Here is a 27,306-nt window from a genome sequence, read left to right on the forward strand (position 1 = left end):
GCGAGATGGGCAACTAGACACGGGGACGGCGGGCTGATGGTCGGTCCTGTCGTGGACCCGGGGACACCACACACCATGCACTACGGGGTGGGGGTGGGGTGGGGGTGGGAGGGAGGACGGAGGGGGTGGGGCCCGGGGGCTCCTGCCTCGGGGCAGCCTCTGCCCCAGGCCCCGGGGGAGCAGGGCCGGAGATCTCGGCTCTGTGCTCCGGGGCCCCCGCCCGGCGCCCTGGGGGCCGTGCCTCGCCTCTGGGCCCTCGTCCGCCGGCCCCGCGGCCACGGTCTCCCGGCTGCGGGGCCCAAGGTAGGAGGCGGACGGGGCGGCCTTCCCCGGGAGAGCTAATACTTGGAGCCGGCTGGGTTGGGCGGGGGCGAGCCTGGGGTTGGGGGCCGCAGGCGCTCAAGAGTCGGGGGACGGGGGGTGGCGGGGGGGAGGGGCGGGGGTGGCCGAGTTCCTGGCCGAGACCGGGGACAGACCAGGAGGGGACGGAGGGGCCCCTGGGGGCCGGGCCTGTGGCCTCAGCCGCCCAGGGCTTCCCCGGCTCTCAGGCGTCCCCTCTTGTGCCCCCGCCTCGCCACCCTGGAGCCCCGGCCCTAAAGCCCCGGACTCCCGGCTTCCAGCCCCTCCACACTGGAGCCGAGACCGGGTGGGATGGGAGGGAGGGGGGCCTGGTTGGCAAAGCCCCGCACGGGAGGCGGTCGGCCCCCCTCCCCCTGGCCGCAGCCTTCCCCCTGGCCGCGGCTGGGCGGGGCGGTGCCCATGGTGGCGGCGGCGGCCGGCCGGGGCCCGGGCCCGGGGTGGGGGGCTGCGGCCGCGTGCGGGCTTGGCCGGCTGGGCCGGCCCGGCCACCGATCAAAAGGGCTTGGAGGTCTGCTTGAAGATGAAACCTCGCTGTGCCAGCGTCTTCATGATGTTGGCGATGTTCTTGCAGTCATCTGCGGCCGGGGACAGAGAGAGAGACAGAGAGAGAGAGAGGCCTGGTGAGAGCGGGGAGGGGTGGGCTGGGGTGGGGCTGTTGGCGTGGGGTGGTGGCTGGAGTCCGGACCGTGACTGCCGCTGCAGGCAGAGTGACAGAGTGACCCCACCACCCCCGCCACACGGCCCCCAGAGCCGGGCACCAGCCTAAGGCCCGCGGGGAGCGCTTGACCGCCGTTTCCCACCGACTCCGGGGCAGCTCCTCGTTCTCTCCCCTTTCCCAGCTGGCAGCTCCGGCCCTAGTGCCAATCCCGCCTCCTCCGCCGCTCCTTCCCTCACCCCGGCTGACACTGTGGGGTGATGAGCCAGGCTCCTTCCTGGTGTGGATGGGCTCCTTCGGCCGGAGGGGTCTGGCCCCGTCCCCCCCCGCCCCCACCCGACCCCGTGGGGCGGCGGGTGGGCCCGGGGGCCGGAGCCGCCCCTCGGCCGGGCCGCCGGCTGGAACGGGAGCCCGGCCCGGCGCGTCCCCGGGGGCCTATATTTCACGGCGGAAATTGGCTTGTAAATCCATGTTTTGATCTATGGGGGCCGTCTCCTTAAGGAAAAGCCAGAGTAAATGTGTAATTTCTCCCTCGACAGAACACAGCCGCCAGCCGATCCTTCTTGCTGCGGCCGTCAGCGCGGGGGACAGCTCCCCGCCACGCGGCCACTTTCTCTTCCGCGCCGTGCCACGCCTTGATGTCTCCATTTCATTAGCGCCCGCCCATTCATCACCCTCTCGGCGGAAGGGTGACTTTGCCCGGGTGTGTGTCGGGGGGAGGCCGGGCCGGGCTGGGCAGGGCCGGGCCGGGGGGAGGGCGGAGGGGAGGCCGGGCCCAGCCGGGCTGGGCAGGGAGCCGAGGGGAGCAGAGGGGGCGGGGGCCACGGCCCCGGTGATGTGGAAATGATAAAGAAGGGCTCCCATCCATCTCGGCCGGCGGGCGGGCCCGCGGCGGGGCCCTGCAATCAGTCAGCGCGGCAGCGCCCGTAATCGGGGGGAATTAGGTCTCTCTATCAAAGGGGGGGGGGAGGCCTTTTAATCACGGCTTAAGGGGCGGACGCTGTTTATCATAATTGAACTGTATCCGGGCTAATTGTGCCGATATTTCACTGTCGGGGAGGCGGGCGGGCACTAGCAGGCCTGTTCTGGGAGCCGGAGAGGAGGCAGGGCTGGAGCCGGTGGGCCGCCCGGCCCTCCCTTGGCCACCCAGGGGGCCCGGCCGCCCCAGGCTACAAGCCCTCGGCCCCAGCTAGTCCTGCTCGGGCCTCCCCTGACCCTAGGCTTCTTCACTGCTGAATTGCCCCTGCCCGGGCTGGGGAGAGGAGGGTGGTGACCTGACGGGACGGGTCCAGAAGGAGCCCCAGCCCCACCCCACCCCCCCCAGCCTGCTGGTCCCCCGGGGGCCGGGGGGTGGTCCCCGGTGCTGGCCGCGTCCATGGGTGAAGGGCCTGAGGCCTGGGCCCACCTCCCACCCCCCTCAACCTGTGCCCCAGACTCCTCAGACGGTGACCACTGGCTCCTAGGGCCAGCTGGCACCTCAGCCCTTTGGCCCTGTGCCCGCCCCCACCATGCCATGCGAGAGGCCAAGAGGGAGTTGGGAAATCCCCGGCTTCCTGGCTTTCCTCCGACCCTCCCCGCCTCACCCCCCGGAGGGTCCGGGCTGGGGTCCCGGGAGCGGGCTCCGTCCCCTGCCCGCCCCTCCTCCCCACCTTGCCGGGGGCCCGGCGTCCTCGTCCGAAGCAGCCCGCTGTAAATCATTTAGCCAGACCGATTCCAAATCAGCACCAAGGTAAACACGCTTATTATAATTATCCGAGGAAAAAAATCAACAACAGCAGAACAACTTTCTAATATGCAATTACAGGCGTCTATTGATTTTACAATGTAATCCGCCGCGATTGATTTAATAACACAATTATAGGCTGGCTCTCGGGATATTAGAGTGGGGCATTTTCATAAACTCCAAAGCAAAAACTAAGCGGCTCCTCGGTCCGCTCCGGCGGATGGCTGCCCGGGGAGCCGTCGCCCGGTGGCCCGGCCCCGTCTATCTCTCCCTCGTTACCGCGCGGGAGGGAGGGGTGCCCGCTTCTCGGCCGGATCCCCACAGCCGCCCGCCGGCCCCGGTCCCCTCTCGGGGTTGGGCCTGAGGCCCGAGGAAAGCGCAGGTGCAAGCCCGGGGGTTTCAGCGGGCTGGCGGCCGCCACCTTGTCCCAGGCCGGTCCTGCCTCTGACCCTTGTTTTTATTATAGTGCTTGTTAAGCGCCAAGCACTGCTCTAAGTGCTGAGAGAGATACGAGTCGATCGGGTTGGACACAGTCCCTGTCCCACATGGGGCTCCCAATCTCAATCCCCATTTTACAGGTAAAGGGAACCGAGGCCCAGAGAAGTGAAGTGACTTGCTCAAGGTCACACAGCGGATGGGTGGCGGAGCCGGCATTAGAACCCAGGTCCTCCTGACTCGCACGCCTGTGCGCTCTCCACAGGTCGTGCTGTTTCTCTGTCTGCAGCCTCCTTCCCCGCGGTCTCCAGCCTCTCCTCAGCCCTTGCGGCCTCCTGTCCCTCACACAGCTTCTGCCTGCCTGCCTCCCCCGCGGCCTCCATCCTCTTCTCCCTCACAGCCTCTCCTCACCCCTGCCCCACAGCCTCCATCCTCTCCTCTCACATACTTTCCCCGCCCCGCCCAGAGCCTCCACGGGCCTCCCTGCTGGCCTCTGCCCTCTCCTTGGCCTCCGCCTGCCTGCCTCCCCCGCGGCCTCCATCCTCTTCTCCCTCACAGCCTCCATCCTCTCCTCTCACGTACTTTCCCCGCCCCATCCAGAGCCTCCACGGGCCTCCCCGCTGACCTCTGCCCTCTCCTTGGCCTCCACCTGCCTCCTTCCCACAGCCTCCATCCTCTACCTGCCTGCCCATGGCCTCCCCTGCCAGGCCCCGGCTCTGCCCCCGGCCTTCACCCACCTCCCACCCCACGCCTCCGTCCTTTCCGCACCCACAGCCTCCCTTCTTGTCCCCGGTGGCCCCGTCCCACCCACAGCCTCCAACTTCTACCCGCCCACAGCCTCTCCTCGGCCGTGCCCCCCACGGCCTTGCCCTCCCGGCTCCCACCTCCGCTCCCTGGCCTCCCGCCCCCCGCTCCCCCAACATATTCCTGACTTTATGGGCCCATTCTTCTTGCCGGGCTGACAGGCCTGTGCTAAGTGGATTTCACTCTGCTACACGGACGGATTATCACATTACCCCAACGGCCTACACAAACATATTACTTTATATTCAATCGCCCTAATGAATATAAACGGCTTTTTCTTTGGGGGGGAGGGGGAGGCTATAGATTTTTAATGAGGGCGCTATTAACTGCCTCCTCTTTAAACAGGCCCGGCCCGGGCTCTGTCTGACTGCAAAATCGATGGCGTTATTGTCGGAATATTGTATATTGATATTGTAATAATCAGAGGCGATTGCTTTAGGGGGCTGTGTCCGGGGTCAGCGCGGGGGCAGGTGAGACAGGGGCTGCCGGGGTGGGAGGGTATCCAGAGCTGCCCCACACCAGAGCCTCCAAGGCCACGAGGGCCTCCGTGCCTCTGAGGCCCCAGGTCCTGGGCTGCCAAGCTGGAGGCTCCCCTCGCCCGGGCGCTCGGCTTGCCTCGGCTCCCGGGACCCCCAAGGGGCCTGGACCGAGCCGGCGAGAGGCAGAGCGGAGGCAGCCAAGTGTCAGGCCTGTAAATGCGCTCACCGGGTGCTCGCCCCCGCCGCACCTGGGCTCACGGCGGGAAAGACGGATGGGCCGGCAGCCGGAGCGGGCGGCTCCATATTTAACCTGTCCCCGTGCTTGCTTTATGGCCGGACGGGAGCCGCGCTTGGCCGGCGCTCGGGGCCTGCGCTCCGGGCCCGTCCGATGTCCGGGGTATCTGTCACCGTTAGGCGGTACGATTGTGGCTGGTGAATAATCCCGCCCCCGTTGGAGGGCACCTCCACTCTACCCCTGCCCTCTCTAACTCCTCCCCTCTCCCACCCTGCCTGGGATGCCCCCGCCACTTCCCTCCCCTCCCTAAGGGGCTTCCCTCCCTCTCTGGGCCGCCTGGGCCTCCTGCCACACAAGCAAAGCCAGCTGTGAGAACGTGCTGCGGGGCCCACTCGCCCTGCCAGCCCTCTCCCCAGCGGTTGGTCCACCCCACTCCGTCCCCACTCTCGCCTTTTACCTCGGCTCCCGCTGATACCGGCTCCTCGCGGCGCGACGGGTTTCTGGAGCAGATTTCTTAATGGTTCACTAGGGCGACGGCGATCCCCGCCCCGAGCCCGGCGGTCCAAGAGCCACGGGAGTGGCAGGCCAATCGCCGCTCGGCCCCGTCCCCTCCTCCAGCCGACGGCCCCGGGGGTCCGGGTGGGACCCGTCCCCTGTCAGCTGCGGGAGCGACAGGGCTCAGGCCAGGTGCAGGTGATGTGCCAGATGGGTACCCGCACCCTGGGCCGGAGTTTAAGGTGCGTGCTTCCTGCCCTCGGGGAGCTCTCATCCTGAGGGAGACTGGAGAAAGGGTGACAGCTCTATAAAGGTAAGCTTCAGGAGATGGTAAAAGTGAGAGACCCACGCTAAGAAGGGAATGACTTTAGGAATCGATAGACGGCGGTGCGGAAGATGGGTCAATCGCAGGGGAGGGGGCGGCGGGAGCCTGGGTTTGGAGCTGGGCGTGCTGCCCGTGAGGTAAGGTCATGAAGCTTTCCGGTTCTCCGGTCTTGCGGGCAGACAGGGCCCAGCAGGGCCACCACCGCTCGGGTCAGGAACCGGCCGGCGGGGGCCTGCCCGGAGCCATTTCCTCCAGAATGCCTGTGCCAGGTCCCGGCTCTCTGCGGCTGAGGAGGACACTCCTCCCCGGACCCCACTAAGCGGCCCCTGTCCCCCCACCCCGCTTTCTGGGGAGCCTGGGGCAGACAAGGGGGCGCGGGACCCCTGCCACCGCTGTCTATCCGCCCTTTCCACGTCACCACCTCCACTCAAACATCTTGACCCTTGCCGCGGGTACACAGCACAAAAGCCCTCTACTATGGCCCACCCCCAGCTCAATCACCAACTCCATCAATACAACTGATGATGGTCTGACTGATTCAACAACGGAGCTGCTGGGGCACCCGGATGTGCCCTAGACCTGCCCTGTTGGAGCGGGGGCTTGCCCGTCTTCTTTCCCCAAGACCTCAGCCTGCGTCAATCAATCAACTAGTCGGTGCCCACCTCCCAGGTACGGAGTCCCGTACTCAGCGCTTGGGAGAGTCCGATAAGAGTTAGGAGATATGATCTCTGCTCCTAAGGTTCGTCCAGTCTACTGCTGTTCCGAGACTCAGTAGAGTAGACACAGGCTGCGCCCTTCCGGCCTAGTGAACTATAAAGGGGGTGTCGCCGGCCCCCCAAAGCCCCGGGATGGCCCGGGAAAGACGCTCCTCGCCCGTGGCCGGCCGTGAGCCCTGTGCCGTGTACCGCCTCCGCGGGGGTGGGTGGGGCGGCCCGGCCTCGCCGCCTCTCCCCTCCAGGTGTGGGAGCTGACAGGCGCCGGCCGGAATATTAAGAATAACTCACCTCATTATCCACAATTACATCACTGCCACACACCTCATTTCTCCGGGAAGAAAAGAAAATTAGTTTTCTATTGACTTCATCTTGGTGGCTTCCCTCATCAGCCTGGAGAAACCGCTCAATGGTCCAGGGCCCTTTAACTGGACAATTAATACTCATTTCTCCCGGCGCGGTGCCGTTCCCAACGCCACCGCAGCGGGCGGCCCCCCGGGGGACGGGGCGGGGGCCCGGCCCGAGACACGGGAGTCTGGCCGTTGGGGGCCACACCTGGCCCCGTGACTGTCTCTCCTACGGCTCGGCGGGGCCGGTGCCCCGGCCGTGGGGCGCCTTGGAGGGGCCCGACACCTTGGGGGGCAGCGTGCCAGTCTAGGTTCACACGTGAGCCGCCCCAGGCCTTGAAGTGTCAACGGCCCCCCGAGACGGCTTTGCACGGCGCGCAACAGCCCGGCCCCACGCTCCGCAGTGCCCGCTGACACGGCCCTGCAGCGGGGCCCGGGCAGGGCAGCGCCCGGGTCGCCCCTCTGCATCCATTAGCCCTAATTGCGGGGACCGTTGCTTCCAACCCTGCTACCTCTGACTCCCCAGCTGCCGCCGCCTCCTCAAAACCCAACAGCCCCCTTAACCACTGCCCTCCGTCCTCCCAACTGTGGCCAGGCCACGCCGCTCCCCCCGACACCCAGCTGACCCTTATCAGCGTTTAGAGCGGTGCTTTGCACACAGTAAGTGCTTAATAAATGCTATCATTATTAGTATTATCACCTCCTGGGGGCTCTTCCTCACCCAGCAGCACCGCCCCCGTGCCCCCCGCACAATAGCCGCCGGCCGACCCAGTGCCCACCCCCTTCCACAGTTTCCCAGCAGCCTCCAGTTGTTGGGGACGGGGGCCGCCCCACTCGGAGCCCCTGAGAAAAGAGGGGAGGCCAGCTCTGCTCAGCCAATCGCCCGCAGGGGGGCCAGTGTCTCCCCTATTGGGGAGACGCCCCGGGGTGGGAGCCGGGGCTCTTGAGGTGGGGGAACGGCCCAGCCCACGGTCAGCAGGAGGGAGGGAAGGCCCACGCTACCCGGAGTCTTTGGGGCGCCGCGATTCCCCGTCCGGCCCGGGGCCCACTGACCCCACCGGACTGCACACTCACCACAGGAAGCCCAGAGGCCAGAGGGGCCTTAAGCGCCCGGGACCGACCGCTCGCCTGGGAGGCGGTGCGTACGCATGTGTTTTCGGACGGGATGCCTCGTGGGCCGCCCATGAGCTCTGCCGGTGAGCGTCGGAGGCGGCATCGGGGAGCCGATTCCGATGGGTGGACGGATCCCGCGGGGGTAGCGCCAGCATTCCCTGTGGGCAGGTGGGCCGTCCTACCTTCCCAACTGGGGCTGGGAAGTGGGAGGGGGGGAGGACCAGGTGGCCCCAGCCTCCCGGGACTACGACCGATCGCCCTTCTCCCGTCACCGGCCCAGGCCCAGACCCCCGGCGGCGGTACTGACCCTCGCCCCATCAGCCCGCTCCCCCGTGCCACACTGAAGCCAGCCCCCGGGCACCCAAACCGTTGCCCCCGACTACCCTCCACTCGTTTCCCTCATTTAATGTCCACAGGGTTGGGGAGGGAATGCCCCGGCCCCCGCTGGCCGATGAGCCCCCTCCTCGCCTCCTCGAGCCGGGGAAGGCTGGGCCGGTCGGGGCCGCGAAGGTTACCGGGATTTGGGCTGGGGGCACGAAGCCAAGGCGGGAGAGAGGGAGGGACAAGCTGGGGGCTCCTGCTTGCACAAAGCCCGCCCCAAGGGGGGACGGGGAGGGGGTCCCTGCCCCCTCCCCACCGAGGGCCTGACGGTGAGGGATCTCGCCCTGCGCTCTGCAATAAGGCGAAAAAGCCAATTTCATCTTTATTAGAGCGAGATTCCTCTTTTAGTAATAAGCGCACTTCAAATAATTAGCGTGTTTTACGTAATAATGAAATTATGGAAATGCAGCCCACTTAGTCAAACAAGTCACCATTACCATATTTTTAAATATTAGACTTAATTAGAGTTTATCACTTCAGAGAAGTACGAGGACTGAAGCCCTTTTTTTTTTTTTAAAATCCTCATAAAGTGTTTATTAAGAGCTGGTAAGAAGGGGATAATGATGTGTTTGGAAATTAAGGCAATCAAACATTTAATGCTATGCTCTCCTGTAGGCAAAAGCATCGAAATGAGTCAATTATAGATCCATTATCCAGGCCCGATTAAACCGGGCAGGAGGGGCCGTCCCCCCCCCCCGCCACCGGTGCCGTGCGGGCGGGTGGGGACAACTGGACCCTTTTAGACTGTGAGCCCACTGTTGGGTAGGGACTGTCTCTATATGTTGCCAATTTGTACTTCCCAAGCGCTTAGTACAGTGCTCTGCACATAGTAAGCGCTCATTAAATACGATTGATGATGATGGACCCGAGTGTGTCCGCCGTCCGGAGGCCGACAGAGCACCGAGTCGGGGGGCGGTGGGGGAGCAGGAGGAGTGGGGTAGAAAATTGGGCAGGGGGCAAATTGCCACCCTGCCAGGCCAACCTGGGGGTGGGGAGGATCTTCGCAGATCACGATAATAATAATGGCATTTATTAAGCGCTTACTATGTGCAAAGTACTGTTCTAAGCGCTGGAGTTACAGGCGCTGCCCCTCACCTTGCCAAGCCGGCCCGGGCGGAGGACAGGGGTCCTTGGGGGGCTAAAGGGAGAGCGAGAAGAGCGGGGGTTCCTGGGGGGCCGGGGAAGCGGGGGAGAGAGGGCGGGCGGGCCGGGCCACGCTGCTAAGGGCCCCATTTATTATGGTGAATAACTAATTTCAGAATTTATAGTGCCGGGTTTTCATTCCGCTGCCATTTGTACGGGGGAAGGAAATGGGCGGGCGGGGGGCAGGAGTTGGGGTGGGGGGGGGGGGAGAGGAACACATCTTTCTGCGTTATTCCTTGTCTGCCATTTGCAAATCATTATTAATTGTGGCCCCCGTGGCTGAGGCGGCGGGGCCGGGCGCGGGCCGGCCGCGGGAGCAGACACACATACCTCTTCATCAGGACCCCAGCCGCTCGCCCCAGAGAGCCAATTACCCCTCCCTGATTGGGATCAGATAAAGAGGGAATTTTTACAAATTAGGGAATAAATAGAATTTCCACGCGTGGAGCAGGGCGGGCTCGAGAGGAGGTAATGAAAAACGATACATCACCATCAGCCAGACAATGCTATTCATAGGCAGAGGCGTCGTGCTCACTACTCATAATCCTGCCCCTGACAGACGCCCGCCGGGCGGACCCAGGCCCGCGCCCGGCTTCCGGGGGTCCGGTACACCCCCAAAATCGCCCCGGCGCTGGCAGTGCCCGCTGCGGCTAGGGTCGGCGGTCGCCACTGGGGCCCCTGGGCTCTCCTCGGCCTCTGCTGGGCCACCTTCTCGGGCTGTCCCGGCGTCAGGCCTGGGGTCAGGGGTCCTAGGCGGAGATGGGGGGCCGCACGGGCAGGCCCAGGTGGGTCGGGCTGCAATGGAGACCGGACGTAGCAGCTACAGCTGCCGGCAGGACCACCCACCCACCTGCCCGCAAATGGCCAGGGCAGACGGGTCCGGAATCCCGCCGCCCCCGCCGCCCAGAGCCAGGGCGGGCCCAGAGAGGGTCAGCGGGCGGTTTCCGGGGCCCGGGAGCCTGGGGTCGTAACCAGCTGGCTCCCCGCCGGGCTCAGACACAACGGGGGCCGCCGGCCTGGGTTCCGGAGGCCACGCGAGTCGACGCAAAGCCGTGCCCGCGCTCCCGCCGGCGGCCGGGGCCCGGTTTTCCCTCCGCGTGTCGGAGCGCCCCTGCCGCGCTTTCAAATGGCCGAGGCTCCTTCCTGCGGCAGGGGTGGCGGCGGCGGCGACGGCTCGAAGCGGCCGGGAGCGGGCGTCTCCCTTCATCCCGGAGGGAGACCGGCCTATTTTTAAACCTCAGCTCCGAGTCTCCCCTCGGCGCCCCCTTTTGTGTCCCAGAAGCCTCTCTGCCTGCCGGGGAGAGATCAAACGTGGGGACCGCGCTCTTGTTTCTCTCGCAGCGAGGGCCAGGCCGCGCTCTAATCTGCCCACAAAGACGCGCGCTTCAAAGGGCCCCGGAAAGTCCTGGGGTACCGATTCCCCGGCGGCCCCCAGGCCAGGGCCGGACCCCAGCCGTGGGCACCGCGCTCACCGGGGTGGGCAGGGGAGGGCCAGGATGGGGCAGATACGCACCCACCCCTCTCCAAATCCCTCCCAACCTTCGACGCACAGGTGTACACTCACACGAGCACCCCACTGGCTCTCTGGTGACCCGAAGTGATATCTGGCCAAAACGCAGGCCGGGGTGGGGCGGTTGCAGGGGGACAGCCGGCCGGCCCGGCCCCCAACCCTGGCTACCCGAAGGCCTGGCCCGCGCCCACGCCCCAGAGGCCCCGGCCCGGGGGGTAGAGTTGGCGGGGGAATTAAAACACCAGCCTCCCATTAGCGGGACGTTTTACTTCGGATCATTAAATATGTATATCTTATTACACGCCTTGTTAGAGTATTGAGCTCTATTGACTGATAATAAATTCCGAGCATCATCCTGGCCATAAATTTATCTGGAGATGATGAAGACTCAATAATCTAGTCATGCGGATAATATGATAGGGCCTTAAAAAAGATCATTACATTATATGTCAAAATTAAAAGTGAAATACACTTTATTAACACCGTTTCTACACTCGGGCCCATTACTTGCTACGCCTCTCCCCCGGCCCGGCCCGGCCCCCGCCCCAGGCCGGCCTGCTGTGCCCGTTGCCCAGGTGAGTGCGGAGAGGCGGCTGGCTCTGGCGAAGGAGGATGTTCGGATCGGAGCCGGGAGTCCAGGGGAGCACCCCCAAGTCCCGTCCCGTTCCCGGCCGGAGAGGGGGGCTCCTGGAGGGAGACGGGGGTCGCCGAGGGGCTCGAGGGAGCGGGCCGGGAGGGTCTCCCGCCGCCTCTCCGGCCCGAGACCCACTCTCCGGAGCAACGCGTCAGCCCCCCTCTGCCACGAAGGTCACAGTCATCTCAGCTCCTCTGATTAGGACAGGAGGCCCGCGCGCCCTCCCCTCTCCTCCCCCCGCCGCCGATCAATCGTCTACAGCAAGTTTAAAGTGGTTCCAAGGGCCCCCCCACGGCCCCGCCGGCCCCCACCTCCCTGACCAGACAAACAAGGTGACCAGCACCGGGGGCCCCGCCGATCGATAAGGCAACACGGATCAGCCCCGGGAAAACCAATGGCCGATCAGATTGGAACTGACTTCTTCTTGTATCTCTGCGGCTCGCGCTCCGATGCCTTGGCGGCGGCACTGGCGGCGGAGGAGGAGAGACGAGAGAGGAGACAAAGCGGGTTGCGGGCGGGAGGAGGAGAAAGGTCTGATAACATGCCTGCTGCCGCTGTTTTAATCTGTGACAGCCTGAGGATTTGCTGAAAACCATTATCCCATTTCTCTCTCTCTCCTCCCCACCCTCTCTCCGGCCCCCCCTGACCTCTCCTCTCCGATGAAGCTCCGGCTAATCTGTTTGTTGGGGGATTTGAACAGACGCGTTTAGCGGAACAAGTTTTTCTGGGGCTCCATCTGGGCGCGGAGGGGAGGCCGGAGCTGGAGGTTAAACGCCCTGTCGGCGCAGTCGAGGCTCCCGGGGGCCCTCGGGTCGGGTGGGCGGTCTGAGGGGGAGCGTGGGAGGGGTCCCTGGCAGAGGCCGGATTTGGCCCGCCACCCCGAACTAGTTTGGCAACAGACCACAGCCCGGAGTCCCGAAGTAACAGACAACAAACCCTGCGGTAGCAAATCCGAGCCCGGTATCCCTAGAACAAATCCAAGCCCGGCAACCTTATAACGAATCAGACCCGGAGGCCCCACAGGAACAAACCAGAGCCTGGAGACCCCCACGCTACGGAACCACAGCCCGAGACTCCCCGCAGTAACAAACCAGAGCTCCCGAAGAAACAAGCCACAGTCCAAAGTTCGGGCCGCACTCTGGGCCTTACCCACACCGGGCTCACAGTCTACGGGGGCCCGTTTTAGAGATGTGGAAACTGAGTCCCAGAGGAACGAAACGAAGTGGCGGAGCTGGGATTCGAACCCAGATCTCCTGAATCCCAGGCCCAAGCTCTAGCCACTAGAGCCCACTGGTTCTCTGAGGGGCACAGCCCTGCGGTCCTCTCCAGACGGCGGTCCGCAGCCCACCCTTCAGGCCCCTCCTTTAGCCTGCAACGGAGGGTAGAAGAGGAGCGACAGGGCGGGTTCGGGTTTGGGCGGGGCGGGCCTTGGCGTTGGGTACAGTCTGCCGGAAGCCCGCCACTGCCCCGGCCACTGCCCCGTACCGCCCCAGTGGGGAACCGGGGCCGGGGAGAGCTCTTTTAGACTGTGAGCCCACTGCTGGGTAGGGACTGTCTCTATATGTTGCCAACTTGTACTTCCCAAGCGCTTAGTACAGTGCTCTGCACACAGTAAGCGCTCAATAAATACGATTGATGATGATGATGATGAGAGCGAGGCAGCTGGGGCAGGCCCCACCTTGGCTACCACCCTGGGTGGCCCAGGGCATCTCTCGGTAGGGGAGGGGAACTCCCGCCCGCCCCCGTCCCAGGCCTTGCCCTAACCACGGCACTTCCCGCCGGCCAGGGAGGGTGGAAGCACTGAAGTGTGGGGCGATTTTGCAGCAGTAGCATTTACTGAGTACCCAACTTGGTGTGGGGCATTGTACCACGTGCTCGGGAAGTACAGAATAATCCAGTGACCCGTCGCTGCCCCCAAGGAGCCTCCACTCTGCCGGCACCGGCTGCTCCCTAACACGGGTCCTGGGGTGGAGGTCGCCACCTTCCCCGCGGCCCCAGATGGTGAGGGCACAGAGGCAGAGCCCGTCACAAGCCGGCCCCCATCGGCCGGCCGCCCCCGCCCTCGCCGCGCCCACAGAGGCAGGGCGGGCACACTCCCCACCCCCTGCCCGGCCTGCCCCAACCTCAGCCCGCCGCCAGCCCCCGGCATTGGAGAGATGAGGTGGCGGGCTCCCCGCGGCTCTGGGGGCACATTAATTCCGGTGATTTGGCCGTGGACTATTCCGTCCCGCCCGCCGACGCACACCGCCGTCCGCTACATTAGCGGCTAGAACCCACTCCTTAAAAAAGACATTTGGCGGCTGACGGCTGATGAGACGAGTTGTGAAGCAGAACCCCAACCTGGGAGAAAGCAACAACCAAACACGTGTGTGTGTTTTTTTTCCTCAGGAGCCCGGTGGCGGGCATCTCCAACCGAGAGGACCCTCACTCTCTGCCCATGGGGGTGGGGGCGGCTCCCCTCCCCAGCACTGCCAGGCTGCCCGGCTCCAGTGGGTGATCGCCCCGGGGGCGGGGGGGCCCAGATCCTGGGGCGGGCACCTCCCCGCAACCCCCGCACTGAAATTCCCCCGCTTCCTCAGACATTCATTCATTCATTCAATCGTATTTATTGAGCGCTTACTGTGTGCAGAGCACTGGACTAAGCGCTTGGGAAGTACAAATTGGCAACATATAGAGACGGTCCCTACCCAACAACGGGCTCCCAGTCTAGAAGGGGGAGACAGGCAAGCAGCGTGGCTCAGTGGAAAGAGCCCGGGCTTGGGAGTCAGAGGTCGTGGGTTCTAGTCCCGGCTTTGCCACTTGTCAGCTGGGTGACTTTGGGCAAGCCACTTCGCTTCTCTGGGCCTCAGTGACCTCATCTGGAAAATGGGGATGAAGACTGTGAGCACCACGAGGGACAACCTGATCACCTTGTATCCCCCCCAGTGCTTAGAACAGTGCTTTCCACATAGTAAGCGCTTAATAAATGTCATCATTATTGTTATCATTCATTCAATCGTATTTATTGAGCGCTTCCTGGGTGCAGAGCACTGTACTAAGCGCTTGGGAAGTACAAGTCGGCAACAGATAGAGACGGTCCCTTCCCAACAACGGGCTCCCAGTCTAGAAGGGGGAGATAGACAACAAAACCAAACATGGAGACAGGTGGAAGGAAGTGCCCATTTTCCCAGCTCCGGACACCCTTACCAACTTGGTGGTCTGGTAGGGCTCGGGGCCGGGGCCCACAGAGGGGCCGGGACCCTGTCAGTAGCAGGGGAGGGGGGGTGGGGGTGACTGACAGGGGACGTCTTCCCATTTCAGCGCTTAGAACAGTGTTTCAGTGCTTAGAACAGTGCTTTGCATATAGTAAGCGCTTAATAAATGCCATTATTATTTCACAGAGGAGGCTACTGAGCTCCCACCAAGTCAGAGGCTGGGGCTGGGGCTGTCTCTAGACCGGAAGCTCGCTGAGGGCAGGGAATGTCACTGTTTATTGCTGTGTTCTACTTTCCCGAGCACTTAGTCCAGTGCTCTGCACACAGTAAGCGCACAATGAATATGATGGAATGAATGAATGGAGCTGGTCCCCAGGGTCCCGGCCCCGTGTCTCCGCCCCACCCTGCCCGCCCTGGGTCTCGTCCTCTCAGCCTCCTGGCTTCCTCTCCCACGGGCCTGGCTCCTCCGCCCCTCATCCAGCCGCTCTCGTGCCTGGTTTCTGGTCTCCCTCTGCCCTACCCCCTTGGTGGGCAGCCCTGTGATGCCCTGCCCCAGCCCGCTGCCCTCCCAGAGGTCCGGGGGAAGGGTGGACAACCCACCCCAAGCCCTGATGGTGTGGGATGCCCGCCCCTAGGAGCGGTGGCCACCTTCTCCCCCTGACCCCAAACAGCTCCCCAGGCCTGCGGGGCCCCGCTGGAGACACAGCCCTGGCACTGCCGCTCAAGCCTTGGGCTCCAGAAACGCAGGCCTCCCTCCTTCGGGAAGGTGCCCGGGATCTCCGGCCGGCCGGCCCGCGGTCCCTCTCACCGTCCCAGGGGCGGGAGCCAGGGCAGGCACATCAGGCAGAAGGACATTCGTTCCTTGGCACAATCTATCTCCGTTCAATCTTCCCTCCCCTGCACGCGTTTCCTTTCCAGCCTCAGATGATTTTTTTTAATCATCAAATCAGACTCTGATCGGATGGAGCGGATGTGATGCGATGGCAGGCCCAGCCCACCCTGGCCCCACGCCCAGTCCCCCACAGACTGCGATCCCTGGTCCGGGTGGCACAGAGGGGAACTCCCGGCCCTCCGAGGGCGGACGGCAGCCTCGACCAGCCTGGTCCGCCTGGGTGACGGCTCTGACCGAGAGCCCACTGGGCCCGCGACTCTGTACTGAGCGCCCGGGGAAGGGACGCACAGAATGACCCAGTAACATGTTCCCTGCCCAAAAGGAGCTCATCTCAAACGGGGGGAGGCAGACAGAACAGTCCTTAGAGGAAGAGAGCCCCAGAGTCCAACAGACGAAATAAGCAAGGTTGAGAGTGCTGGAGTCGGCTGAGGGGATGACGTGGCTCGGGGCGATGGGAGATAAATTGGGGAAGGCTTGCTGGAGGAGGTGGGATTTTGGGAAGGATTTGAATGTGGGGAGAGCTGGGGTTTGTGTGATGGAGGAGGGAGGGAGTTCCAAGTCGGAGGGGAGACACAGCTTGTGTGAGGGAAGGGGGAAAGAGGGGTGGGGGCGTGGACAGCGAGGAGCAGCTGGAAGGTGGGCTCGGGAGGAGAGTGGGAGAATAGGTTGGGTGGGGCTGGGGGTGAGAGGCTCGAAACCAAAGGGGCGGGTCAGCCGGCTCTCGGCTGGAGGGTGTCCGGGATAACGGGTGGGTGGCTACCAGATACTGGGGTCCTAGGGTGGCATTGGCACTGCCCACTGGTGTGGACTGGGCATCTTCTGCTCTACCTTGGGGCCCCTCGGTGGCCTTCACACGACAGGTCTACGGCAAACGGCTGGGGCTGGAGTCAGGGCTGGGCACGACAAAATGACCATTGCCTTTCTCGTCAGCCGGTGCCCACCGCCCCCAATCCTCTGCCCTTCAGCCCCAGGGCCTCACTGGGAACATGGGGCGGCCTCCAATCCCCAGAGCACGCCCCAACCCGAGCCACAGAGGCCCGGGGAGGATAACGAGGGAGGTGTCCACCCCTCCATGCAGTTCCCAGGGCTTGGGCAGTGGCGGCCCGGTCCCTCCAGAGAACGGCGGGGAAGCCCAGGGGGGCAGCGCTCCCGGAGCCAGGGCCGAAGGTGGCGTCCAGCTGGGTGGGCCCGGAGACCACGGCCGGAGCCCCCGGGGAACCATCACCACCGCTCAGGGCGGGACCCCGGCAGGGGCCCCCCGGGCTCTACCTACAGCGGAGTTGGGGTGGGGGGCCGGGGTGAAGCGCGAGAGCCGTTTAGAAGGAAAGCTTTAAAAAGCCACTGTCTCTTTAAAAGCACCAAAGGTGCCACCCGGCATTTAATCACGAACCGCTTGATAAATAACCCCAGTCCTCTTGTTTACTCCTGCCCCTTCTACAAATCGTTCCCTTTCAATACAAACTTTGCCACCTTGTAAATATTTCATCTGAAGGAATGCACTTCAGGGTGCTTGGTCTAATCCCTATTAATTTAAATAATGCCCGGGCAGTTTTATCAAACTATTTATTATTTATCAGGTTTGTTTATTTGTAGCTAACAGGTAGCGCTCGGCGGGCCGCCCTGCCCCCGGACAGGTCCACTCAATCACCTCGCCTCCCCCCTCGGAAGGATCCGTCAATTACTCCTGCTGCCTTTAATTAGTAATGAGGACTAATATTTGCTGCCTCAGATGCTGGATGGAGTAAATCCCCCTCAGGTGAAATTAAAAGAAGAGCAGCCCTTGTCCGAAGAAGAAGATGAAAAAGAAGAAGAAGAAAACCGAGGGAGAGTCGCCTGTCCTGATTAAACCTTCTCGTTTCCTCTCGCCGCCCTCCCCTCGCCCCTCAGCCTACGTCTGTGGAAACGGACCCCTTAAGTACGTAGACACTCATCCCAGCCCCACACCACATTTATACTCTACTATTACCCTTTGCGGTAATTTATTTTCATAATCTGCCTCCCCCAGAGACTGTAAACTCCTTGTGGGCAGGGATTAGCGATCCCTACTCCACACCACATTTATATTCTGCTACTGCCCCTCACCATAATTTATTTTCATACTCTGCCTCCCCTAGAGAATGTAAAGATCCTTGAGGGCAGGGATCGCCTCCACCAGCTCTGTATGTACTTCCCCAAGGTCTGCTTTTTTTTTTTAAACAATTCGTATTTGTTAAGCGCTTACTATGAGTCAAACACTGTCCTAAGCGCTCGGGTAGATGCAAGTTAATTCGGTTGGACACAGTCTCCCTATCCTACATGGGGCTTGTAGACTTAATCCCCATTTTCCAGTTGAGGTAACTGAGGCCCGGAGGAGTGAAGCGACTTGCCCAAAGTCACAGAGCAGACAGATGTCGCAGGCCCGGAGAAGTGAAGCGACTTGCCCAAAGTCACAACGCAGACAGATGTCGCAGGCCTGGGCTCTATCCACTATTCCTTCCTTCATTCATTCAATCGTATTTATTGAGCGCTTACTGTGTGCAGAGCACTGTACTAAGCGCTTGGGAAGTATAAGTTGGCAACGTATAGAGACGGTCCCTACCCAACAGCGGGCTCACAGTCTAGAAGGGGGAGACAGAGAACAAAACCAAACGTATTAACTAGATAATGCTGCTTTAGTACCAAGCTTTCACACAGTCAGTGCTCAATAAATGCCCCTGATTGATTGACAGAGGAGGAACATAGGGAGAGGGGTGGGCCCCACAAGCAATAGTCCTAAAGGAGAGGGATTTATGGGAATTTATTTATAAATTTATGGGAATAAATTTATGGGATTTATGGGATTTATGGGAAGCAGCGTGGCTCAATGGAAAGAGCAAGGGCTTTGGAGTCAGAGGTCATCGGTTCAAATCCCGGCTCTGCCACTTGTCAGCTGGGTGACTTTGGGCAAGTCACTTCACTTCTCTGTGCCTCAGTTACCTCATCTGTAAAATGGGGATGAAGACTGTGAGCCCCCCGTGGGACAACCTCATCACCTTGTAAGCTCCCCAGTGCTTAGAACAGTGCTGTGCACATAGTAAGCGCTTAATAAAAGCCATCATTATTATTGGGGGTGGGGGATAGGCCTTGGTGCCCATGTGTAGGGAAAGAACTGGGGGCTGGGGGGGGACCCAGGGCCTCTCCCGGCTCCCTACATGTCAGCAGCTCAGGGGCCGCCCAAGGTCAATCGGATTTATTGAGCGCTTACTGAGTGCAGAGAACTCTACTGAGCGCTTTGGACAGTACAACGTAACAACGTGACACATTCCCTGCCCACAAAGGGCTTGCAGTCTAGAGGGGTGGGAGACTGTCAGCTTCCCTGAGGGGCTCGGGTTCCCAGTCTCAGCGGGAGCTTTAAGGGCTCCTCCGGGAGGGAAAAAGGCCAGCCTCAGTTTCTCCCATGGTCAGAACTTGGGGGGCCTGGGAGGGAAGAGGGATGGGCAGGGACAGACCCACAGTCCCCGCCCCTCCCGACCTCCCCAACTCTTTAGGGGTCCAGTCTAGGACCCTGGGGGCATTTTGGACAACTAGATGGGGGTGCGGAAAGAGGTGCCCGGCGGCTGTTCCAAACGGGGGGCCGCGAGCTCCGGGTGGATCGGGGCTCCCTCAGGGCGGACCCTGCCATCCGCCCCCGGCCCTTGGAGCTGGGAGGAAATAGTTCATTGTGGGCAAGGAGCGTCACTGTTTATTGTTTTCTACTGTACTTTCCCAAGCGCTTACTTCAGTGCTCTGCACGCAGTAGGCGCTCAATAAGTGCGACTGAATGAATGAAATGGATAAAAAAAATGAGACCCGGCCACGTTTGGGCAGCTTTTCGTGTAGAGTCCACAGGCTTGATTCTGCCCCGAGGGGATGGGGAGAAAGGAGGAGAAGGGAAAAGCCCCCCCGACAGCAGGATCAATCAATCAATCAATCGCATTTATTGAGCGCTTACTGTGTGCAGAGCACTGTACTAAGTGCTTGGGAAGTACAAGTTGGCAACATATAGAGACAGTCCAAACCGAAGGGGGTTTGGGGAGGTCTCAGGAGGGGAAGGGGAGGGGATGGGCCACTCTGCAGACCACCCCTCCTATTGGCTGAGCTGGAGCGGAAGGGCAGCCCGGCCCTGCACCCGTTTATCACAACGTTTATCACAACGTCCTGCCGTCGCCACGGCCGCCGCGGCATCCAGCCTTCCCACCTCCCCTAGAATCTCCTCCAGAGGGCCGTTCTCCCAGCAGCCTCGCCCACCCCGTAGGCCATGCCCCTCCGCGAGCAGGTGAGCGGGTACCCGGCGGCCCGCGTCCGCCAACCTGTTTTGCATTCCCGGGACAGGGTGGGGACGTTGCCGCAGCCTCCCTCTACTTGTTTGTTTAAATTATTTACACTCCTCAGATGTAAGATCTCACTCCAGCCCCAACATCCTGTTGGCAGCTGCAGCTTTAAAATTACTTGCATCCATCACTCAATCGCTCTCAGGTCAAACAAACGCTCCTGACTTAATGACTCCATTTCTGCGGCGACAAATCTGTCGGCGCTGTTTGTTTAAAGCTAACAATCTGTCCGAAGCGGGGCCGGCGGCATCCCCGGGCCGCTCGCGGACCCCAGAGGCCCAAGGGTGGCCGCTAGCCGGCCTGCTGGGCGGTCAGCCGGTCAGTCCGTCAACTGAATTGATTGAGAGCTTACTGCGTGCTAAGTCCTAAGCACTTGGGATAGTACAACATGACGATATAATAGACACATTTCCTGCCCACAAGGAGCTTACGGTCTAATAATAATTAATAATGATGATATTTGTTAAGCACTGTGTGCCAAGCACCGCTCTAAGCGCTGGGGGAGATACAAGGTGATCAGGTTGTCCCACGTGGGGCTCACAGTCTTCTTAATCCCTGTTTTCCAGATGAGGTAACTGAGGCCCGTTGCTGGGTAGGGACCGTCTCTATATGTTGCCAACTTGTACTTCCCAAGTGCTTAGTACAGTGCTCTGCACACAGTAAGCGCTCAATAAATACGACTGAATGAATGAATGAGGCCCAGAGAAGTGAAGTGACTTGCCCAAAGTCACACAGCTGATAAGCGGCGGAGCCGGCATTAGAACCCATGACCCCTGACCCCCAAGCCCGGGCTCTTTCCACTGAGCCACGCTGCTTCTCTACAGGGGGAGATGGACATTAAGTAAATGACAGATACGGACACAAGCGCGGTGGGGCTGGGAAGGGGGAGGAATAAAGCGAGCGAATCAGGGCGACGCAGAAGGGAGTGGGAAAAGAGGGAAGGAGGGCGCAGTCAGGGAAGGCCTCTTGGAGGAGAGGTACTTTCAATAAGATTTTGAAGGAGGGGAGAGTCGCTGAAGGGTAATTTGGAGGGGCCGTGAAACCAGAGGGTGTCTCAGCACAGCTGAGCGCACAGGTCGGGGGCGGGGGACGGGGAAGCAAGCAATAATGACAGCATTTATTAAGCGCTTACTATGTGCAAAGCACTGTTCTAAGCGCTGGGGAGGTTACAAGGTGATCAGGTTGTCCCACGGGGGGCTCACCGTCTTCATCCCCATTTTACAGATGAGGGAACCAAGGCCCAGAGAAGTGAAGTAACTTGCCCAAAGTCACACAGCAGACAAGTGGTGGAGCTGGGATTTGAACCCGTGACCTCTGACTCCAAAGCCCGGGCTCTTTCCACTGAGCTATGCCGCTTCTCTAAATGCTTCTCTAAAAGCAAGGGCCAGGAGCCGCGTGGACTAGTGGGTAGACAATCCAACAGACAATTACTCTCCCCACTTTCAAAGCTTTACTGAAGGCACTCTCCTCCAAGAGGAAATTTATTTATATCAATGTCTGTCTCCCCCTGTAGACTGAAGGCTCACTGAGGGCAGAACACGTATCTACTAATTCTATTATACTGTCCTTTCCCAAGCGCTCAGTAAAGTACTCTGCACACAGTAAGCGCTCAATAAATATGAATGACTGACTGACTAGAGGCCGTGCTTGGCTCCTCCAGGAGGCCTTCCCAGACTGAGCCCTTTCCTTCTTCTCCCCCTTGCCCCCCCTCCATCCCCCCATATTACCTCCTTCCATTCCCCACAGCACCTGTATATATGTATATATGTTTGTATATATTTATTACTCTATTTATTTATTTATTTTACTTGTACATATCTATTCTATTTATTTTATTTTGTTCGTATGTTTGGTTTTGTTCTCTGTCTCCCCCTTCTAGACTGTGAACCCACTGTTGGGTAGGGACTGTCTCTATATGTTGCCAACTTGTACTTCCCAAGCGCTTAGTACAGTGCTCTGCACACAGTAAGTGCTCAATAAATACGATTGATTGATTGGCAGTCAGAAGGGCCTGGGTTCTAATCCCGGCTCTGCCACCTCTCTGCTGTGTGATCTTAACCGGTTAAGCCCTCTTTTCCCCGGCTCACCCTCCCTTCTCATTATAAGCAGGGAATACGTACGTTTATTCTTTTGTACTGCACTCTCCCGAGCGCTTACTACTACTACTAATAATAATAATGATGGCATTTATTAAGCACTTACTATGTGCAAAGCACTGTTCTAAGCGCTGGGGAGGTTACAAGGTGATCAGGTTGTCCCATGTGGGGCTCACAATCTTAATCCCCATTTTACAGATGAGGTAACTGAGGCACAGAGAAGTTCAGTGACTTGCCCAAAGTCACACAGCTGACAATTGGTGGAGCCGGGACTTGAACCCATGACATCTGATTCCAAAGCCCGGGCTCTTTCCACCGAGTCACGCTGCTTCACCAGTGCTCTGCACATAGTAAGCACTCAATAAATACTGCTGATTGATGGATTGATTCCGCTTCGGCTACAAACTTGGATCTGTGACCTGCGGAAAGTTGAAACCAGCCCCGCCCACAACCCCAAAGCAATTCTGTAAACATCTTTAAACTATGCATTACAAAATTACTTGTTTATTCATATTAATGTCTGTCTCCCCCTCTACACTGTAAACTCGGGATGGAGAGGGGAATATGTCTGATAATTACAGAAGCAGCGTGGCTCAGTGGAAAGAGCCCGGGCTTGGGAGTCAGAGGTCCCGGGCTCAAATCCCGGCTCCGCCAACTGTCAGCTGTGTGACTTTGGGCAAATCACTTAACTTCTCCGGGCCTTAGTGACCTCATCTGGAAAATGGGGATGAAAACTGTGAGCCCCCCGTGGGACAACCTGATCACCTTGTAACTTATGCAGCGCTCAGAACAGGGCTTTGCACGTAGTAAAGCGCTTAACAAATGCCACCGTTATTATTATAATTCTGTTGCATTGTACTCTCCCAAACAGTACAGTATATAGGCATTTTACAGAGAAGTGAAGTGACTAACCCAAGGTCACCCAGCCTACAACTGGTGGAACCAGGATTAGAAACCATGACCTTCTGACTCTCGGGCCCGTTCTCTAGCCACTAGGCCATGTCCCTTCGCACGGGGCCGAGCAGACGGCGCTTAGGACTCCCCTCCTCCCCCCCCCGCCGGCACCTCCCCATTCCCCCGAGCCCCCAGCCCAGCCACCCGCACCGTAGACCGTACGGCCCTCCCCTCGTCTGCCCGGCGGGGGCCCGAGGGCCGTCTCAACAGACACCAGCTTTGCCAAGTTGCTCACGCTCTGCTCCGCCTGTTCTTAAAAATTTATTACTCTGTTGCAACATGAAAAATAAGACAGAGAAGTAATCATTAGTATGACTATAACTCCCCTCGCAATAGTCCCCCTTGTAAATTGAGATTTATGGCGGCAGGGGCTGGGTGCAGGCAGGAGTGGCAGAGCTGGGCTGCTCGCTGCCCCGGCGCTCTTACAGTTTATCACAATCTGCGGAGATTATTGCAATGAATAATACACAACGGGCTGGCAGTGAAGAACTAGGCTCGATCAAATGCTTCTGTAAACAACTGAATAAATTATATCGCCCAGCCACTCTCCCGCCCGCCCTCGTCCCCCCCGGGGTCTCGTGAGGGGGACCGGCATGGTATGGGATGGGGTGGGGGAAGGAGAGGTGATCAAGAGCCCAAAAAGACAGAAAGAAGCCCTTCGGCGGTCAGGGCCAGACCCCTGGGCCAGGGAGGGGACGAGGATGCGGGCACGGCGGGTCAGAGGGCAGGGAGAGCTAGAGAAGCCAGAGAAGCAGCATGACTTAGTGGAAAGAGCGTGGATTTGGGAGTCAGAGGTCCTGGGTTCTAATCCCGGCTCCGCCACTTGTCAGCTGTGTGACTTTGGGCAAGTCACTTAACTTCTCCGGGCCTCAGTTGCCTCATCTGTAAATGGAGATTAAAACTGTGAGCACCCCATGGGACAACCTGATTACCTTGTGCCTCTCCAAGCGGTTAGAACAGTAGTTGTAGTAGTATGTTGCCAACTTGTACTTCCCAAGCGCTTAGTCCAGTGCTCTGCACACAGTAAGCGTTCAATAAATACGATTGAATGAATAGTTGGCACATAATAAGCGCTTAACAAATACTATTATTATTATTATTAGAGGGGGGCATCACAGGTGGCAGGGGGAGGTCAGTGGCCGGATCCCCCGGTCCAGGGGCAGCAGGAGAGCCCGGCTGTGGGTGAGGCAGGGAACGGCTGGCCCCATCTAAAAGACAGAGCACCACCTGTCTGTGTGACCTTGAGCAAGTCACTTCGCTTCTCTGTACCTCAGTTCCCTCATCCATAAGATGGGGATTAAGACTGTGAGCCCCATGCGGGACCCGGACTGTGTACGTCTTGATTAGCTTGCATCTACCCCAGTGCCTGGCATATAGTAAGCGCTTAACACATACTATAACAACAAAAAAACCCCCGAGGGAGCCATCCGCTGCCCTGAGGGGGCGGGCCGGCAGGCCTACGGGACTCAGGAGTCCCAGTTCCACTCGGTGCCTGTTTCCAAGTCATCTGCCTCCTTTGGGCCTCAGTCTCCTCATCTGTAAAATGGGGATAATAATAATAATGATGGCATTTATTAAGCGCTTACTATGTGCTGAGCACTGGTCTAAGCGCTGGGATGATAATCCCCGTCTCTCTGGGCCAACAGGGAGGCTGTGAGGACAGATTCATTCATTCATTCAATCGTATTTATTGAGCGCTTACTGTGTGCAGAGCACTGGACTAAGCGCTTGGGAAGTACAAGTTGGCAACATACAGAGACGGTCCCTACCCAACAGCGGGCGAGAGGAATTAAGGGGCAAGTGCTTTGGGAAACAAACAAGGAAATCGGGCTGTGTGCCAGGATGAGAAAGCACTGCCCGGGAGGTGAAATATTTCGGAGGCCCCGTCTCAGCTCCTCGCCTGCATCGCAGGGGCGCTGGGACTACAGGAGCTTGGGTGATCACGAGGAGAGGGCTTTGCTTCAGACCGAGGAGGACAGGGGGCCCAGCGGTTGCCTCTCATCTGCTAAACTCATGCCTCCTCCAAGAAGCCTTCCCCTGACGAACCCCTCATTTTGCCACCCTTTTTTCTCTTCCTTCTGTATCGCTTACACATGTGGATTGGCATCGCTTAAGCTATTAGATACGCACCCTACTTACATCCATATCCTTCTCCTCTGCCATTTCCCCTAGCTGTCATTTATTTTATTACTATATTATTTATTTATATTAATGTCTGTCTCCCCCCCTCTACACTGTAAGCTCCTTTTGGGCAGGGAAAGCAACTGCCAACTCTGTTGCATTATACTCTCCCATGAGCTTAGTTCAGTGCTCTGCACAGAGTAAGCGCTCTCAATAAGTATCACTGATGATGTCGATTTTCATGTCTGATTTCCCCCTCCAGAATGTAAATTCCTTGAGGGAATGGATTGTGTCCACCAACCGTAGTGTACCATCCTCTCCCAAGTCCCCAGTGCCGTGTGGTGTACGCAGTTAATAATGATGATTATGGTACTTGTTAAGCGCTTACTATGTGCCAGGCACTGTACTAAGCACTGGGGTAGAGACAAGGTAATCAGGTTGGAAACGGGCCCTGTGCCACATGGGACTCACACTCTCGTCCAGGAGGCCTTCCCAGACTGAGCCCCCTCCTTCCTCTCCCCCTCATCCCCTTCTCCATCCCCACCATCTTACGTCCTTCCCTTCCCCACAACACCTGTATATATGTTTGTACATATTTATTACTCTATTTATTTATTTTACTTGTACATATCTATTCTATTTATTTTATTTTGTTAGTATGTTTGGTTCTGTTCTCTGTCTCCCCCTTCTAGACTGTGAGCCCACTGTTGGGTAGGGACTGTCTCTATATGTTGCCAACTTGGACTTCCCAAGCGCTTAGTACAGTGCTCTGCACACAGTAAGTGCTCAATAAATACGACTGATTGATTGATTGTCCCCATTTTACAGAAGAGGTAACTGAGGCACAGAGAAGTGAAGTGACTTGCCCAAGGGCACAGAGCAGACGTGTGGTGGAGCCGGGATTAGAACCCAGGTCCGTCCTCTTTCCGCTAAGCCACGCTGCTTCTCTGGAGCTCAGTAAATACCAATGATCGCCCAACGGCCCGGCAGGCACTCTGCACAGCGGCCGCCTCTTGGCTGCTCATCCCGGAAGGCGATCCAGTCCGGGAGCCGGAGGGACCCATTCCCGGGTGGTGGAGGACTTGGGAGCCCCAGGTTTCGCCCCGAGCCGCACCCCCAGTCAGCCCAGCGGCTTCTAGACTGTTAGCCCACTGCTGGGTTGGGACCGTCTCTATATGTTGCCAACCTGTTCTTCCCAAGCGCTTAGTACAGTGCTCTGCACACAGTCAGTGCTCAATAAATACGATTGAATGAATGAATGACTAACCCTAGGCGCCATCCGGCCCCGGGGGCGGGGTTGGCGCGTGGAGGGCTCCTGGCCCAGGGTCCCCGGTCCCGGGCACAATGAAATCCCTTCATCTCACCCCCTCCGCCCCATTACCTCGCCTTGATGAGAACCATCAGTGGGGCCTGTAGGATTCTGCTAATTAGCCTCACTTGGTTTATCATTTCCATTTTCTCCCGGAGACGCACGGCTTGCCGGCCGACAGCTTCATCTCCCGCGGAAACAATGCGGCCCTGTCGGAGCCCGTCTCACTTAACGCTGTCACCGCGGCCATTATGAAATTGGGGTTTCATTTACAGACTAATTAAACATTACAGCTTGTTCACAATTACAACACGGGGATGAGGAGGTAACTAATTACTTAAGAAATGAGCTAACATTTATCTCTCAGATTCCTCTCCCTCTCCCCCGCCCCTTCTCCAATCAAGATTAGATATTGTTGTGGAACAGAGATGGCACAGCGGGCCCCTGGCTGGCTCGGAGGAGAGGAAGCGGCCCCTTTTGCGCGCCTGTTTAAAGGACCCCGGCCTGGGGGTAATTAATCAGCTCCTAATTGCAGCCAGGGTTGGGGGGAAGGGGCTGGAGTGTGTGTGTGTGTTGGGGGGGAACCACTAATGGGACAAGTGAGGGTTTTGACAAACAGGGATCCGGGCTTCGGTGCAATCCGTCTGCGCTCCGGTGCACCCGCTGAGCGGTGCGAACTGCGGGGGGATGCGGCTCTGAGCGGGCAGGGACCGCCGGGGGTCGCGGAGGAGGTGAGCCCCGGCTCCCGGCACCCGGCAGAGGAGCTGAGATGGGGCCTGGGGACGGTCCGGTCCGGGGAAGCCTGTTGTGCAGCCCTGTGTGTGTGTGTTTGTGATTTGGGGGCGTGGGGGAACCATCCTATCAGAGGCCCCCCACTCCCTGCTCAGTCCGCGGGTGTGGCGGTCGTGGTGTTCACTGTGCACGTGGGAAAAGAGTACAGGAGAAGCAGCGTGGCTCAGTGGAAAGAGCCCGGGCTTTGGAATCGGAGGTCACGGGTTCAAATCCCAGCTCCGCCAACTGTCAGCTGGGTGACTTTAGGCAAGTCACTTCGCTTCTCTGG

General features: G+C 59.6%; 1 protein-coding gene across 2 annotated transcripts in view; it reads right to left on the reverse strand.

The window, feature by feature from the left end:
- Positions 1–113: 113 nt before the first annotated feature.
- The window catches only part of ERI3 (ERI1 exoribonuclease family member 3), a 182,577-nt gene continuing 155,384 nt past the window's right edge, over positions 114–27,306 (reverse strand). For both annotated transcript variants that reach the window (XM_038760495.1, XM_038760496.1), the window contains exon 8: positions 114–935. In XM_038760495.1, the coding sequence (XP_038616423.1) occupies positions 853–935 (83 nt within the window). In that variant the 3' untranslated portion in view covers positions 114–852. The remainder of the gene's footprint in view (positions 936–27,306) is intronic.

This window comes from Tachyglossus aculeatus, chromosome 18 (genome assembly GCF_015852505.1).
Source record: "Tachyglossus aculeatus isolate mTacAcu1 chromosome 18, mTacAcu1.pri, whole genome shotgun sequence".
NCBI lineage: Eukaryota > Metazoa > Chordata > Mammalia > Monotremata > Tachyglossidae > Tachyglossus > Tachyglossus aculeatus.